This window comes from Giraffa tippelskirchi, chromosome 4, assembly GCF_054371585.1.
Source record: "Giraffa tippelskirchi isolate mGirTip1 chromosome 4, T2T-mGirTip1v1.2.pri, whole genome shotgun sequence".
In the NCBI taxonomy this organism is placed as follows: domain Eukaryota; kingdom Metazoa; phylum Chordata; class Mammalia; order Artiodactyla; family Giraffidae; genus Giraffa; species Giraffa tippelskirchi.
The window spans coordinates 143,956,273-143,974,692 of NC_137278.1; the positions used below are offsets into that span (position 1 = coordinate 143,956,273).

The following is an 18,420-nucleotide window of genomic DNA, read 5'->3' on the forward strand; positions in this document are numbered from 1 at the left end:
GAGGGAAGACAGGCCGGAAGTGACGCCACACGCTCTGCCGCAAGGGGCGGAGCCTCGACAGGCGCGCTTCACGTCCCGGCACCGCCCTCACGGGAGATGGGAGGGGGCAGCATTTTGAGGATCGGAAAGACTGCCCGTCACACTGGAGAGGCGGGGCCTTGACTGGGGCCCTGCTTTCTGCGTTGGCACCTATACTGGAAAGCAGGAAGGGGAGGGCTGGACATCTTGCCTGCGGCCCAGAGGTTTGAGAGTAGAACCCGCCAAAATGAAAAAGAAGTTGCGCTGTGGGGGTTGCCATAGCAACGGAGTTCTTTCTCGCAGGTTTTCTCCTAAATTTAACCTTTAAAAAAATGTTGCCTTAAAGTACTGTATATACAGAATTTAAAGTGATATATACTAATGTAATAGGGGCAGGCATGTGGCTGTTACCATAGGTCTCTCTCTCTCTCCATCCTCTGTGTAAATGGAGCCTGAATTAGGCCTGAGGGAAGATGGTCTTTTGAGACACTAGTCTGTCATCTTCTTGGTCTGCTAGCTTCCCAATTCAAGTCATTATTCTTTACCTGAACAACTCATCTCCCGATTTATTGGCCTGTTGTACAGCAAACAGAGTGAACCTGGGCTTGGTAAATTTTGGCAATGCCAGCCAGGAACCTTGTTTGTTGTGGCCAGCTGGCTCCAGTTTGGGAATTTTTAGGTAAGGCCCTAGCAGCTTCCTGAACCACTCTTCCTGAGGATCTTGCCTTCAAAATTCCCTGAAGTATTACCAGCTGCCCCTGTGCTTGGCAGTTGGAGGAAAGAATCCACGTTTGGGAAAGGGCTTCTCAGGTGGCACTAGTGGTAAAGAACCCACCTGCTAATGACCCTAGACCTAAGAGTCGCAGGTTCGATTCCTGGATCAAGAAGCTACCCTGAAAAAGGAAATGGCATCCCACTCCAGTATTCTTGTCTGGAAAATCCCATGGACAGAGGAGCCTGGCAGGCTACAGTCCATGGGGTCGGAAAGAGTCGGACACGACTGAGCACACACAAGCTCCATATAGTAAGTTGTAAGTTGCTCTGCTGTATAAAACTGGGAACATTCCCTGCTCTCAATTTGGGCTTTTCCCTTCATTTTGTTTTGCATGTGATTGGAGTACCCTGTTGCAGAGGGAAATTGTTGTTGGACTCAGATTTGTGAACCAGCTTGTTTGCATTCATTCATGATGGAATCTGTTTGTACTTTTGGTATTGAAATTTGCATGTGCTTTTTTACTTTGTTGTTCTTGAACTTATAAACATGGGAAATACTCTGTCCCTCAGGAAATCCATTTGGGGCATATCTTAAATAAATGTACGAAATATAGCTGTGGGCCTATAACTAAGAAAGAGATGATATTCTATTGTAGTAGTGTGTGGTCCCATTATATGTTAGGATCAGGTGAGCAATGGCCCTTGAATGGCTCACTTAATTATTATAAGATCTTGCAATTAGAGTTGTTTTATGAAAGAGCAAGTAAAAATGATGAGATTCCGTATATAGAAGCATTTATGCTTTTGAATCAGGAGGACACGGCGTCAGGTGGCTGCTGCCTTATTGTACAGCAGTCTAAAAGGAAAACCAAGTGAAAACCTATTCTATAAGACAGAGAGAAAATGAGAGTGAGAACATGTTATTCCAAAACTTAAAACCCCCTCTAGCCAACCCATCTGTCCACTGGCCAAGCAGGCTATACCAGCACACTCCATGTCACCAGCATATTCACCTCCTCCTGTTTCCCCTGCTTATGGGGATCAATTAGAAGTTTCTACCTGAACTCCTGGGACACAGGACAGACCGTGGTTGGTCTAAGATTTTACAGGGAGTCACTTCTGGAGCAAGGCAGTTTCCCTTGTGCTGACATCCCGTACAAGGCCTTAATGCAAATGACCAACCAGTTGGGTTTCTATGGATGCACAATCCAGTCTCCACTTCAGATTTGTTTAATTGGAAAAACCATAACTCTACTTACCAAGAGACACCCACCCCCCCGCCCCAATGTGACTGAACTTTTCCCTTCTGTCTTTGCCATTCACCATCACTCTTGGGCAGACATTTATACTCCTGAATATGATGCTTTCCGGGGATAAGAGGAGGATGGTCATCGACACTAGAGAGGAAGCATACCAGCATCACCTAGCAGATCCAGATGTAACTGCAGAAGCAAATCAGGGAGCTCCTATTGCTGAGCCTGACTAGGCTCCTAATAATGGAGATATGCCACCACACCTGGAACATTGTAGGAAGTATAGCTTAGCGGGTCTTTGAAAGGGAGTACCTAGGCAAAGGAGCTTAAACAAAATTCAGGAGATACACCAAAAATCCAGTGAGGATCCATCCATGTTTTTTAGAAAGAATTTATCAAGCTTATAGACACTCACTGAGGCAGAACCTAAGGGCCCGGAAACATGAGAATGGTAAATACGACATTTGTTGGGCAAAGCGCCCCAGATAAAAGAAGAAAACTACAGAAGTTAGATGGTACATTTGGAATGAATCCTTCTTAATTGGTAGATGTTACTTTTAAAGTGTTCAACAACAGGGCACAACAGCAGAAGCAAGAGAATGCAGGATGGAATGCCACTTTTTTGGCAGCAGCACTGGATTCCCAGAAGGCCAGTAACCCAAAGAAAGGTGAGCCAGCATCAGGGAAGAAACAGTGCACTTACTGTAAGGAGGAAGGACATGGGGAAAAAGATTGCACCAGGCTGAAGAATAAGCAAGAAAACAATAAAAGAAATTGTGGGCTGATGGCACCTCAGTTCAGTTCAGTTCAGTCGCTCAGTCGTGTCCGACTCTTTGCGACTCCATAAATTGCAGCACGCCAGGCTTCTCTGTCCATCATCAACTCCCGGAGTTTACTCAAACTCATGTCCATCGAGTCAGTGATGCCATCCAACCATCTCATCCTCTGTCGTCCCCTTCTCCTCCTGCCCCCAATCCTACCCAGCGTTAGGGTCTTTTCCAATGAGTTGACTCTTCGCATGAGGTGGCCAAAGTATTGGAGTTCCAGCTTCAACATCAGTCCTTCCAATGAACACCCAGGATTGATCTCCTTTAGGATGGATTGATTGGATCTCCTTGCAGTCCAAGGGACTCTCAAGAGTCTTCTCCAACACCAAAGTTCAAAAAGCATCAATTCTGCAGCACTCAGCTTTCTTCACCGTCGAACTCTCACATCCATACATGACCACTGGAAAAACCATAGCCTTGACTAGACGGACTTTTGTTGGCAAAGTAATGTCTCTGCTTTTAAATATGCTATCTAAGTTGGCCATAACCTTCCTTCCAAGGAGTAAGCGTCTTTTAATTTCATGGCTGCAATCACCATCAGCAGTGATCTTGGAGCCCAAAAAAATAAAGTCTGACACTGTTTCCACTGTTTCCCCATCTATTTCCCATGAAGTGATGGGACCAGATGCCATGATCTTAGTTTTCTGAACACTGAGCTTTAAGCCAACTTTTTCACTCTCCTCTTTCACTTTCATCAAGAGGGTCATTAGTTCTTCTTCACTTTCTGCCATAAGGGTGGTGTCATCTGCATATCTGAGGTTATTGATATTTCTCCCGGCAATCTTGATTCCAGCTTGTGTTTCTTCCAGCCCAGTGTTTCTCATGATGTACTCTGCATATAAGTTAAATAAGCAGGGTGACAATATACAGCCTTGACGTATTCCTTTTCCTATTTGGAACCAGTCTGTTGTTCCATGTCCAGTTCTAACTGTTGCTTCCTGACCTGCATACAGGTTTCTCAAGAGACAGGTCAGATGGTCTGGTATTCCCATCTCTTTCAGAATTTTCCACAGTTTATTGTGGTCCACACAGTTAGAGGCTTTGGCATAGTCAATAAAGCAGAAATAGATGTTTTTCTGGAACTCACTTGCTTTTTCGATGATCCAGTGGATATTGGCAATTTGATCTCTGGTTCCTCTGCCTTTTCTAAAACCAGCTTGAACATCTGGAAGTTCACGGTTCCCATATTGCTGATGGCACCTCAGGGAAGACCAAAACACACATGGCCAATACGAGTCCATGGCCAGTACAAGTCCTGGTAAAAAGGGACTCTGGGATACCCAATCTAAAACAATACCCTCTGAGACAAGTGGCCCAAAAGGGAATTCAGCCAGTTCTCAAAAAGTTTTGAAAACAGGACTGATTAAACCTTCCATGTTCCCGGATAACATACCTATCTTCCTGGTCAAAAAGCCAAATTGAGTCAAGTATTGCTTTGTCTAAGACTTGAGGGCTGTTAATGAAATAGTCCAAGATTTGCACCCTGTAGTACCTACCCTATACACCCTGCTTACAACAATTCCAGAAGAATACAGCTGGTTCTCAGTTTTAGACTTGAAAGATGCTTTTTTGTTTTGCAATCCTATTGCAGAAGAATCACAGCAGCTGTTTGCTTTTGACCCAGGACACAGGGCAGGACCCAGAAACACAGGTAGTTCAACAGTATTGTTGGACAGTCCTGCCTTAAGAATTTAAGATTTCTCCTGCCTTGTTTGGGGAAGTGCTAGCTAGGGACCTTAGAAACTTCATGTTGGATGAAGGACTCTTACTCCAATACGTGGACAACTTGCTCATAGCAAGCCCTGCATATAATAAGTTGTCTACAAAATACCATAAGAACCCTAAATTATCTGGAATTGTGGATATAAGTTTTCCCAGAAAAAGGCGTAAGTATGTAAGCAATAATTCACATACCTAGTTTTTGTCTTTTCCCAAGGACAGTGAAGTCTTTTGCCTGATAGAAAACAGGCAATTGCAGGGCAAGACTCACAGACAGCTGAGAAGGTTTCTGGGAATGGCAGGAGTCTGTCAGATTTGGATACCGAACTATGGACTTGTAGTAAAACCCTTCTATGAGGCTTTAAAGGGACAGGATTTTGAGCCCCTACTTGGTTTACACGGTGCCGAAAAGCCTTTGAAACAATGAAAACAAAGCTTGTCTCAGCCCTGGGTTTGGGACTACCAGCCTTAAAAAAATCTTTCAAATTGTATGTCCATGAGGGACAAGGCACAAGTCTCAGGGTGTTCATTCAAACTCTGCGGAATATCCCTCCATCCATTGCCATGATAGCATCACTTCTCCCATAGATTGATTTGTCAAAATACCAACCAATGTATTCAGAAAAGGACAAGGAGTGGGCCGAAGAGCAGGGGTTCGCTCTTGATCATACCTCATCTGGCTGGAAATGTCATGCACAAGGAATTATTTTGACTCCTGAGGCCCTCTTGGATACTGTGCTGCAGCACATTCGTAATAGTAAGCATTATGGGAGAGATGCCTCCTTACAATGGATTCAAAAATCAAAAATACATAATGAGGCATAATGTACAAAGGACCATCCAGCAATCACTCAAAATAGCATGATTTGTGCTAAAAATAACCCAAAGACTGCTGTCAGACCTCCCCAGAAGGGGACCCAACACAGAGGAACCTGCTCCACTGAGATCTGGCAAACTTGACTCAAATGCCTCAAACTGTAGGAAATTTTAGATACCTGCTAGTATCTGGATACATTTTCAGGATACGTAGAGGGACAGAAAAAGCTTCTGAAGTGGTAAAGGCCCTCTGATGGAAATTATCCCCCGATTTGGACTGCCTAACTCCCTTCAATGTGATGATGGGCCTGCTTTTGTCTCCAGCATAACCCAACCAGTGTCTGGAGAACTGCAAATTAACTAGAAGCTACATTCACCCTGGAGACCACAATTTACAGAAAAACCAAGAAAATGAATTATACATTATAAAGGAGCATTGCTAAAGTATGTCGAGACCAACTTAACTTGGGATAAAGCCTCGCCAGTTGCCCTTATATGGATCAGAACGGTCCCCAGAAGCAGGCTTAAATTAAGCCCCTTTGAAATATTGTATAGTAGGCCATTCCAGGTGTCTACCCAGGCACGAGAATCTATAAATGCTTTGAAAGATCTAGCAGTTGCCAATTATGTTAAAACTCTGGGCGCTGTACTACTTCTGTTCATGAGTTTGCTTCCAGCAGGTCTGCCTATACAGCTGTGATAGCCTTACATCCTTTCCAGCCTGGAGACCGAGTCCTCCTTAACACCTGGAGAGTACGGGGGCCTGCCTAAATACCAGCTGATGGCGAAGTGGACAGGACCACAAGTGATCTTACCTACCGGGCACTCATCTGTCAAGTTAGCTGCAGTAAAGCTGTGAACTCATCACACTCAGGTTAAAGCAGCCCCACTGTCATCAGAAAATGACCCAACTCCTGAGAGACCTTGAGAGCAGTGGGTTTGTGAACACTTAGAAGACTTAAGGTTGCTTTTCAAAAAGGGTTAAGTACTGAGATTAAAATTTCATTGTAGAAGGAATCTCATCAGATTCAAATAATTGTAGTTTCAGAAGAAGAATTGTATCACTTACTAAAAATTTTAAGGAATATTCCCAACCCGAAACTCATCAATTCCATTTCACAATCACCCCCTCTTCTCCCCCGTTTGGCAGGAAGCGGCGAGAAAGATCGTTGCCCCCCTTTCCCCACAAGATTATGGAATAGACATTGACAGTAGAGAATTGTAATGGGGTAGGGCAGGTGCTGGGCTGTTAGAGCAACTGGTAGTAGTCCTCCTCTGCCACTGGCATCGCAGCACACACCATCCCCTCCCCTTCCCCTGTATTAAAAAAAGCCTGGATTTGGACTCAGGGAAGATGGTTTTTTGAGACACTCGTCTTCTTCTTGGTCTGCTAGCTTTCCAACTAAAGTCATCATTCCTTGCCCCAACAGCCTCATTACCAGATTCACTCGCCTGCAAGCAGAGCAAGCTTAGGCTCTGTAACTAATAATTGAAAACGTAATTCACCATCAGCATTGATTCTTCTCCCCAGAAGCAACCACGTTCAACTTTTTGAGCTTTTTAAAAAATTTACCATCATCTTTCTAAGTAATATTTTACTGCTATTTTAAACATATTAAGATGAAGACCTACATTTCTTTTATTAAATTATAAAATGCTGTTTTTTTAAATTAATTAGTTTTGGCCACGCTGGATCTTCATTGCTGTGTGCAAGGACTACTCCCTAGTTGCAGTACGCAGGCTTCTCATTGCCATGGCTCCTCTTGTTGCAGAGCATGGACTATAGAACTCACTGGCTCAGTAGTAGTTGCTCCCCGGAATGTGCAATGTTCCTGGACCAGGAATCGAACTCATGTCCCCAGCATTGGCAAGCAGATTAACCACCGGATCACCGTGGAAGTCCAAATGCTGTTTTTAATTGGATGGTCCAGGACAAGGTCTTGTGAGCTCTGATGGAGACATTTATTTTGTCCTGCTTGCTCACCTTCAGGAGGTTTTGCCTTTCACTCATTCCCCCCTCCGCACAACACACAGCTGTAGAGATGACCAATATCCTTTTACATAATGTCTTGGTAGAGAGCAAAGTCAATCCCAAATATTACCATTTATTAAGAATAATTTTATACTTTCTCTAAGGTGACCCCCTGGGACATTTAAAACAAAATTTTTGTGCTTAAAAATAATGTTTAGCTTTGCATCTGATACCTTTTTCTCCCTTTGGCTAATCTCTTATCAAGTTCTTGTACTTTGGTAATTCTTAACATTGATAGCTGCCTTCAATTTTTAATCTTTTCTACCTTTCAGATGCATGCTAAGAGGGTTAGTTTACCCCAGGGATTGAGAAACTATTGGGAGCCAGATCAAACCTGCCACCTGATTTTGTATGACCAGAGAGTTAACAATGGTTTTTACATTTTTTAATGAGTAGAAACATAAAAACTGTTGCGATGCATTAAAATTATATGAAATTTATATTTTGATGTCCATAAAGCTTGGTTGTAACACAAGCAAATTCATTTTTATACTGAACAAAACAGTTCTACAATGGAAGGAGTAGTTGTGACAAACTGTGTAGCGCATAAAGCCTAAAACATCTACTATCTAATGTTTACAGAAAAAGGCTGCTGACCCCAGTTTACACTCTTTCCAAGGTCCATCATGGAAAGGGATGTTCAGATTGGACAAATTATTTTAAATCGACCAAGAGTTTTGTGTTCTTTGTGGGAAAGTTTGCTCTTCTTTCAGGAAATGCACCTCAACCAAAAGACTTCAAATCACACACTGGAATGAGAATTACAATACAAGAAGGTAAGTAAGATACCTGCACAATATTGAAAACAGCTGTTTTTATTATGGGCAAAATCACGTATGTGGAAATACAGATTATTATGTCCTCTGGCAGGCAAGCCTAAGACTATGGGTGATGGAGAACCCAGGGCTCCTTCCCTGCTGGTCTCCGGAGGGGGCGCTGGGGAGGAGAAACTTAGTCAGGGGCTTTTGGATGGGGACTAGGAGGCAGGCTCTGCCACCTGTGGAGTGGAGGCTGGCCAGCCAGAAGCAGCCTTCTCCACGGGGACTCCCAGCAATCTGTCCTTTCTCCAGTGCACATGTTTTTTACTTTTCCTCCTTTACTGTGTTATTTGGTGTCACCCTTGTACCTCCAGGGGCTGAACACTCAAGTTTCAGGAACCAGGCTGCATAGGTTTGGGTTTCAACCCTTCCATATATTAGTTTTGTAATTTGGGGTGGGTTCCATAAGCCTGCCTACTCTGATCTATAGCAATGTGAGAACATGATTTGTTGCTTTAAGCCACTCAGTTTTAAGGTGGCTTGTTGCAAAGCAGCAGATAACCTCAAAAATCCTTTAAAAATACCTTTGAAAAAGCATTTATCCAGTTTTACCTCCATTTTAGTCTCCCTCCATTATTAAAATGTCATGTCCTCTACTGTATCCTCCATGTTGATGTCAGTCATTTTTATAAAATGTTATTTCTCCAATGTTTAAAATCCTTCAAATTCTCTCACCTGACTTAAGAGTAAAACAAAAACTCTTGCATTCTAAACCTATGGGATGTCTCTAATTTCTCCCTTCTCTATGCCCACAAACCTGCCTTTGCACTCTATGCTTCAAGCAAATGGAATCTTTGCCATCACTGAAAACTGTGATCCTTCTACACCTCTGTGCCTTTGCACTGGGTATTTCTTCTCCCTAAGATATCCTCGGAGAAGGCAATGGCAACCCACTCCAGTATCCTTGCCTGGAGAACCCCATGGACAGAAGAGTCTGGTGGGCTGGGCAGTCCATGGGGTCGCAAAGTCAGACATGACTGAGCGACTAACACACACACAAGATATCCTCCCCACCCTACCCTAATCTGTAAAAACTCTCATCAAACACCTCAGGGATTACCTTCTTCAAAATTTTCTTAAAAACCTTCATTCTCAGGCTAAGTTAGATGCCCTTCCTTTGGTACGTGCCTTTATCACAAATTAAGAATTGGAATAATTTTTTTTTTCAATTCTCCTAAGGTATATAGCTAGTATTATTCTAGGGGTATCAGAGAGATTGTAATCCTTTATATATAATTTATATCTTAGGGTTTATTTCTCTGGGGAGAGGAAGGGCACTGCCCCTAGTTAGAATGGCTGTTCTAAACTATAGATTGTTTTGAGAACAAGAATTAACTATCTTCATTACTAACATAGGGCCTAGTTTGTGCTTATTCATTAAACAAGAACATGTGAATAGTTATTATCTTCAAAGAAACTCAAAGGAAAAATACAGAAATTACCCAAAAAAGTTTTTAATTTCTGAGAATACCCAAGATACCTAAGTCAGATGTGGTCTCTTAAACCAATCTATGCGTTCCATAGTGTCTGGTACATAGTAAGCACCTGATCATCTGTGGACTTGTCTATTCCCTTTACTATTTAAATGATTTACATCTTCAGTTGTACCCAAATAGGCTTTGCAGTGCCACTACGTGACAACAGGTTTGGAATCCCAGCCTAAGAACTACTAGTTTGAATGACCAAGAAGATTAAAGTTCTTGAAAGTCTGGCAAATACTTAAAATTTCATTTCACTTTGAAACATAATCCTTGACCCATTATATGTTCACTTTGAAAATGGAGGTGGTGATATGAGACTAAGAAATAAAACCTCTTATCATAAAGTCTCAAGAAATGTGTGAAGTATAAATACAGTGAAACTTTAAACAGATATCCAACCAAACTTTTATTGGGGTTTTATTGCAATCTACTTTCGGCAATAAGGGGAAAGTAACCATAAGAACTCTGATCAGATTTTATTAAACAAAGCAGTTTTTCATGAATGCTTAATGTTAGTTGTATAGTCAAGCTCAGCTTCCAGTATCAACTTGAGTACCTCGTCATGGGAATTTATGCCAGAATGACAACAGTAAGGCATTGCAAGATCCTAAACCATCTAAGATGAAACCATATTTTACATATAATTTTTAGGACAGTATACTAATGCTCTATAATAAATAAGGATTTTAAAAATGTGTTGCTTAGCCCTTGTTGAACTAAATTCAGTTATTAGCTCATTCTTTAAGTACTCCAGTTAATAAAGGTTTGATTGTACTTCCAGAACTCTGACTTTTCCAAAGATAAAAAATTAGTTAAGGACAAAAATTAAGCTTAAAAGCAACATTCACACTTGTCTTTAAAAGCATGTTCACATCATATACGAGATAATTTCCTCATGCCTGGAAACATGGTTTATGTGGCAGAAAGTCATATGCAAAGCACAACTAGAGGGCAATCCTCCCATCTCCATATCCTCCAAAAAGCCACACTTGGCCTCAGTGTAAAAGTTATATTTTATTGCCATGCTACAAAATGTATGAAGTTGGCACTGACAGGGAGAAATAGAGAACAAGGGTGGGGAGGGCAAAAGATGTTGTTACATATACAACAAGGTTTAATCAACAGTGGTAAATTTTGCCAATATTAAAAATGCAAACCAAAATTTAAAATGCTGATATGAAACAGCATTAAAATACCACTTATGCATAGTACAGTATCACTTATGTCTTATTAGAGAAATATGGAATGTTTATAAATGAAATTAACCATAAGGGGTAAAATTCATATTTCATGTACAATTTGGCAATGGTAGTCCCACTGTTAGACAATTTTTTTATAAAATACAAAATCAAAAATCTAATAAGCTACCTTTATACAAAGTTGCTATATTTATGCCTTTACGTAGGAAAAAAACATTTATAATGCAAATTAGGACATACAATAATCTTACAATATTATACAATGTAATGAAAATAAAAACATAACACAAACTTTGTCCTTTATAAAATGTGTATTTTGCATTTACTAATGCAAATGTGGCACACTGGTGACTACTGTACTATTAATACCAGTCCATTTCCATGCTATTATTATCCAATTGTCATAGAATTGCAATTGTAATGATGCTACAAAAGAATTTTTATACCAAAAAAATGAGGAAGTAGGGATGGGGAAGAGGGATATAAAGAAGAGGAAAGACAGGGTGCTGGTTTGGGCAGAGTATATTATGGTATGTCATAAAATATTTGTTAGTTTTTCAAGCCAAAAACATTTTCTATACATTCTGTGATTTCGTACCAATGCCTTTATTCAAATCTGGCAAACATCAGGGAAAAGGTAATTTAGTACCTCACATATACCTCACATATCAGAGATAAGAAAAAGATGCCAATACATTAGTTACTTCTGAATGCTGTCTCTGATGGTATGTCTGTTTCAAGGAGATATACATATATATGTATATGTGAATATACATATATATTTATACACACACACACTACACATTGCACAAACACTTGGACATTATGGGTTAGGAACAGCACAAGGGGAAATGGGATGTATTTTTTAGCCTGCTAAAACCTTTACCTTGAGGCAGAAATATGGTGGCACATTATTGGGAAATTATGAAAACATAAGGCCCCTGTCCCATTTTTAATAGAACATTATTGAGGTACATTTTTATATGTTGTGCCACAGATTTTTGGGAGGGGGTGTGATAAACACTAGCTTGACTTATTGAACTGTGGGGTCAACATTAATATCTATAAAAACAAAGATTGCTTGGCAAATTTTCTTAAGTCCCAAATGTGATCTATTCTGGATATACTGAGAAGTGAAAAGCTTTTTGCTGAGTCTTCAAAAGTAAAGTGCATGTCTCATCACTCCACAGCAGCAGTAAATAAAAGGAACTATTTGCCAATCTTCCTGGAGGGAGGGAAGGCACCATATTTTCATTTTTAAAGGAAGATGAACCTGGGAAATAAAATACACTGAGAGAAAAACACATGTAATACCCATATCAGTTTCCAACCCTGGTCTGGGATAAAAGCTGCTATGATCCATACAGATAAAAGAGGATTCCAATAGGGAGAAAACACATGATCAATGATTATATTTCCAAAGCCAGAAAGTGGGATCACACGATCTATCAACAGAACAGAGTATCTAAAACTAGGTCTGTCTCAGAAAATCTGAAACATATGGCCACAATTATGTCCCAATAAAATATCTCATTCTAAAATGTACCAAGTAATTGGTACATTCTTCCAGGACAGAGCTTAATGCCCATTACTAGACTACAGCAAAGGACAAGTAGTGTTCTACATTACTTTTTATTAAATAGGGACACAGGGGATTTCCAGAGATATCTAGAAATTAATACCAGTTGTATACATCTTCCCTAATACTCGTAGTACCTAAAAATCAAATTCTTAACAGACAAATTGGTCCCATTTTCAATTTTAAAGCACACAGTATTTAAAGCATAAACTGCAATGGTTATATTACAGTTGCTTAAAAAATATAAAAAGTAATCAGAATCTGGAAGGAAAAATGAAAAGGCTGAGAGAAAGAAAAAAAAACAAGTACCCAACCTCCAAAATAAGTAAATAGGTCAGCCCTTTCGTTTGGAGGTTAACGTTCTATCTTGACTGCTTGTTTCTGAGAAAACCATATGCACTGGTTCCATCATAATTCTTATTCGCATTACAAAGATCATCACATAAATTTGGCACAATTAGCAATCTACTCAGAAGAAAGCATAAACGGAACAATACATGAAAATGGAAGCTGCACACCTATACCACTGCACTCTTTTTAGAGAACAGTGAACACTTTAGTAAGCACCAAATTCACAGGAAAAAAAAAAAATTCTGCTATGCACATAAACCAATGGCACTGAAAATGATAAAGACACCTTTAATAATCTATTTTCTTTATAATGGTCCCACCCTATTATTTTACTAATCCACCCACTGTCCTATAATTAGGGCATTTATGGGACAGGTTGGATGCTATATGACTGAAACTTTTTCATGCTAAATTAACCTTAGTTACATCTTATAAATCCAGATCATAATCTCAGAAACTTCCTCATATTTAGAGGAAATAGTGACATCTTTTGCAAGGTTATCCAACCTTCTTTCCACTCTACCTTCTCTTGTTTCTCTAGGATTTGGGAAACTGGAAAATTCTTGACTTTCCAAGAGCTAGACATATGGACTCTATAATCAGTTTATATAAACTTCATTTTCAATCCTAAATTACGACACAATCTCATTGCTGTAAGACTTCCACTGTACCTGCTATGCTGGCAATAATCTTAACACTCTATTAAAATCAAGGGATAATCCAAGATCAGCCATGAGTGAAAGGACAGTAGAGCTGAGGAGCAATACAGTGGGCAAAGTATAATTGCAGCCATGTGACTGAGGGAATCACTGCTAAAGTGCTGGGAGAGTGCCCACAGAGAAAACACAGTACCTTTAGGGAACTTTGCATGTTAAAAGTACTTCCTTTTTTTTTTTCTCTCTTCTCAGCTGCTTAAGAGATCACCTATGGACACAAGTGAAATTTAAAATTGAGAGAATGCTTTTATCAACATGAAAAGTAAACAGCATATAAATAAATACTGGACAAGGGCAACCCTGTTATAGAATAACAGTTAAGTTCCAAATGAACCTTCAAAACCACAATTGGACAAAAATGCAAACTAAACAACAACGAACACATACCAATTTCAAAACTATATACAAACTCAAACATTTTAAATTGAAAAAGACACGAAGCAACAAAGTTACATATCCCAAACACCAAAGGAAAAACTGAAGGTAAATGGTAATCTAATGGCACAAATGCCTCCAGAGAACAATGTTACTGTAAATAATCTGTAGGAGAGAAACTTTCAAGAGATCATGGGTCAGATTTTCAAATGTTTTTGGATAAAGTGACCTGAGACTGATTCTTGAGCCTATTTATAATTCTGATTAAGATACTTGGGCATGCCCTTCAAATGACATCATGAGATGATGGAACAGAAAATCTCATCGCTTTCCTGCCTTTCAACATACCAACGGCACACCACATTCATGAACGTAGAACTTTCCAGAAATGCTGAAGGCAAAGGAACTGACTGGTACATAGGAGGTGTGGTACTTCTATTTCCATTACATATGTTTTGGCTCAAGTCAAAAAGCCTACAATTAATGAAATAAAGGATTCCTCATGTTACATGCTGGAGGCCACATACCATGAATAGTGAATCTACAAATAGTACTTTCAAAGCTACAGTTATCTGTTAGCAATGCACGTTATCAAGAGGCTCTGTTTTAAATGCCAACCATGACTTACACATGAATGATATACATGAGTTCAGAATCTTGATAAAAATCGACCAGCATGTCACTCACTTCAACTCTCATTTTAAATAGGCACTGTGAAAATGGGAATGCTGCTGTACAGTAATGAGTAGTATATAATGAAATTAGTGTTCTTTTATGAGTACCTGCTCTACATTAATTCCCTTTAAAGAAGCACATGAAATATTCAGAAAAAAAATTTTCTATCAGTCTATAAAAGGAGTTAGTGTTTAGAAATAAAAATGAAGCACTTGAATCTTCATTTAAAAAAAAAAAAAAAACTTCACAAAGGTGCAAATAATGTAAATGCTTTCCAGGGCTCACATGGGCAGATCAGTACTATTGTGTCTAGTTTTCCTAGATGTACCATCATCTCGCGGCAGTGCTTTCTGCAAATTGGACATAGCAGCAGTTCTCTCGATGTCTATCACAGCATACAGCTCTGTGCGCCTGGTAGGGGTCTGTGGAAGGGGCGTGGTAGGCGTTTTTGGAGTCTGAGGGTTGTCAGAGTCACTGCCACCTTCCAAGTCAACCTGTATGTAATTGAGCTGCCTATGTTCTAAACTTGGGCGTCTGATATCAAAGTTAAAGACTGTTGGCGTACAGTCCCGACGCCTTGAATACTCTATTTTGTGAGCACTTGCCGGCACTGTTACATTCTCTGTATTTACATAGTTATGCATTGGATCTAGATTATTATGGTAGCCATTCAGAGATGGGGTCTTTGGTCCTAAGTTGTCATCTTCATCCCTACTTAGCTTGCGGGCTTCCCAAACAGGAGGCAAAGATGGTAGATTTTCGTAGTTTAACAATGCAGTTCTTCTCTGAGCTGAGTTGTTGATATTCTGGGTATCTGAGGTACTGGTGGACGGCAGACGACCTCTCCTGAACCCCGAGGCACTGGGGAGAGACAGGCCATTTAGATTTTCATACACCAGTTTGTTAACAGAGGGCGCATCTCTTCGCTCATCACTGTCATAGCCAGTGTCCCATTCTGTATTATTTGCACCACTTCCACTGATTTGATCTCTTCCAAGTTGTTCCAGTTTCTCTTTTTCCATTAATTGCTTTTGAACTGGTGTTGGTCCTAAGACAAATTTGACTCCTTCGGGTTCAAGAAGAATCTGAGGGTCCCTGTCCTCAATATTACTTGACTCTTCTTTTGGTGTGTTGCTTTCAGCATTAGAAACTCTCGCCTCTAATGGGACATGCACACTTGTGCGGTTTTTCCGTTCTTCTTGCACACCTGTAGTGTTGACATAGGTATGTACCTAAAACAAAACAGGAAAGTGAGTAGCTTGTTTAAAGAAAAGAAAAAAAGAACAAAAAATCTGCCTGACTGTATCAATTAATTTTATTAACTTTCTCTCTTAAGTATATTCTTCAAAGCTTTTGTACCTGTTTTTTACTAATAAAAAGGTTGGGAGGAGGTGGGAGAAATGTAGAAATGTCTTCCTAGCTTGATAAAAGACTAACTACTTTAAAATCGATATGATAGTGAAACATGATAAGCATTCTATAAAAAGTCAGGAACAAACAGGGATTATTACTTTGATGTTCTAGAAATTCTCATCAGTGCATTAAAACCTGATTTAGAAATAGGAAATAACAAGTATTAAAAAGGAAGAGAGAAATTTATCATTATTTATAGATCATCTGACTATATAAAGAGATAAACCTTATTAGATTTAATAAGAGTTCTGTAAGATACATAGATACAAAATAGATTCCACCTAGTAAGAAATTATCACTACTTAGAAAAGCTCATGGTATTTGGGGGAGACAATATAAATATGTTTAGAAGTCTTTACATAAAATCTGAAAAACTCAAAAAATAAAATTCAAAAAGAGGGATATTTAATTATAGTAAGAACTCATTTAACAAGTAAAATATACAAAGAAATGGATTTTAAAACAGTGAAAATTTCTTAATGATAAACACTCATATTGTTGATAAAAGATAAGTACAACTAATTAATACACAGACAATGTTCAACCAGATATATCATTCCTAAAATGAAAATAGACCAGTTGGGAATATTAAATTGCTCCGTTAAAAACACTGACAACAAAATCTGCCTTACTGCTAGTAGTCCACTATTTACAAAAACTGTAATATAAAAAGCTTTCCTTTGAGGTTATTGTAAGAGAACTGACCGTTAGTTTTAGTTTTGTCTTCATGTATAGATGCACCTCTCCTGTGGACCCACAGACTTAGCTGTAATGCTAAGTTTCCCTCAACACCTATACATATTTGGGTATATGTCAGCAAATATATGCTTCGTCCTCTGAATCTTCACTACAAAGGTCATATACAAAAGTGACAACTAAAATTCAAATTGACTAAAACCTTCATGTGTTAGCAGGATAATACTCTAACCCCATACAATACCATTGGACAGCAGCACATGCTTACTTGTTCCTCAGCCACCAGCAAAGGATGTGTAGATTCTTCACCTACTGAGGGCAGGCGGGCACTTCCCACGGAAGGATGTCTGCTGGAGGGATGGGATGAAGCATCTCCAAACGAGGGATATCGGGGATATCCATTGGGTAAGTTCTGAGCAGCAAACCCCGGAGCTGAGTTTGCGTTTATTGGTTTAAGAACGAATGGAGGGGTAGGGCACAGAGAAAAAAATGAATGGGGATATAATCAGCACTGAGAGGTTTAAGGAGGTGTTTCTGGTAAGACACACAAGAAACTAGAGCAAAACAGCACCTCCCCCCACTTTTAACTTTCCACTAACGTTTAAAATAATATGAAACACTTTGTGTTTTCATATTTAAAATGTTTATAATTATAGCTAACAGTTGTTCAAAACTCACAACCACTATATTTATGTTAGCCAATGGTAATTTCTAACATGGTATAGATTAAATATCCATAGTCTATAGTTTATAATAGAAGAGGGGAAAATGGACACTTACTTGTAGGGGTTCGAGGTGTCCTAGGGACTTCCAATTCTGTCTGATGGTTATTCCTTTCAACCACGGGTTCCTCCACTACATTTATACTATTATTCTGCATAATCTCTTGTAACATATTAAATAATTCTTCTGCACGAGCACACTTAAAGGCAAAGATTCCTACAAATATAAACCAGAAGAAAAAAACATGGTCACAGCATCTAAAACAGACAAAGGAGCACCTGTCAAAGAAAAAAATTATAAAGGAAGCATTCTGTGCACCAATAGCAAGAAAGGCCTTTCAAATAAATGTGTGATAAATTAATTATATTCCCTGTTTCAAAACACAAACCCAAAAGAAAATTCACAGAATAATTTTCATTTGTCCATGGGTTATGGCTCAAAATAAGGAAGGCAAAAACTAGATTTGCACACTTGTTCTAGTCTGCTTTCTAACAGCAGGGGGAGTCTAACCTATCATCACCACAGGAATCCACCATTTGATAGGCGCGTGCTCTGTGGTTTACAGTCATTACCTTGTTTAATTACTGAATTACCATTCCACTCTGATACAGAAGAAATTTGATGCAAGAGGTTCCCCAACTTGTCCAAGGACTTTCAAGAAGTAGCTGGCAAAAAAATAAAACTATGTTCTGCTTAACTCCAAAGTTTAAGTTCTTTCTCCCAAGTTGTAACAATAAAGTGAAAGTCGCTCAGTCACGTCCGACTCTTTTGCAACCCCACAGGGCCCCACGGACTGTAGCCTGTCAGGCTCCTTTGTCCATGGGATTTTCCAGGCAAGAATACTGGAGTGGGCTGCCATACCCTTCTCCAGGGGATCTTCCCAACCCAGGGATTGAACTCAGGTCTCCCACATTGCGGGCAGATTCTTTACTGTCTGAGCCACCAGGGAAGCCCTATAACAGTAAAGACAGAGGCAATTTACTGGGACTAATTCATTTACTTACTTCAAATCTTA

The 18,420-nt window shown here is 39.6% G+C and overlaps 1 protein-coding gene and 1 long non-coding RNA gene across 5 annotated transcripts in view; one reads left to right on the forward strand and one right to left on the reverse strand.

The window, feature by feature from the left end:
• The first annotated feature begins 36 nt into the window (after positions 1 to 36).
• LOC145545368 (uncharacterized) lies at positions 37 to 10,033 on the forward strand. The gene is made up of 3 exons (XR_014082026.1): positions 37 to 321; positions 7,999 to 8,155; positions 9,814 to 10,033. It is a non-coding gene; the product is annotated as an uncharacterized LOC145545368 (long non-coding RNA).
• A 640-nt stretch (positions 10,034 to 10,673) lies between these two features.
• Positions 10,674 to 18,420, reverse strand: part of FRS2 (fibroblast growth factor receptor substrate 2) — a 104,921-nt gene continuing 97,174 nt past the window's right edge. For all 4 annotated transcript variants that reach the window (XM_081589765.1, XM_081589767.1, XM_081589766.1 and 1 more), the window contains 3 exons: positions 17,463 to 17,621; positions 16,951 to 17,114; positions 10,674 to 15,805 (listed from right to left, as the gene is read on the reverse strand). In XM_081589765.1, the coding sequence (XP_081445891.1) occupies positions 14,855 to 15,805; positions 16,951 to 17,114; positions 17,463 to 17,621 (1,274 nt within the window). In that variant the 3' untranslated portion in view covers positions 10,674 to 14,854. The remainder of the gene's footprint in view (positions 15,806 to 16,950; positions 17,115 to 17,462; positions 17,622 to 18,420) is intronic.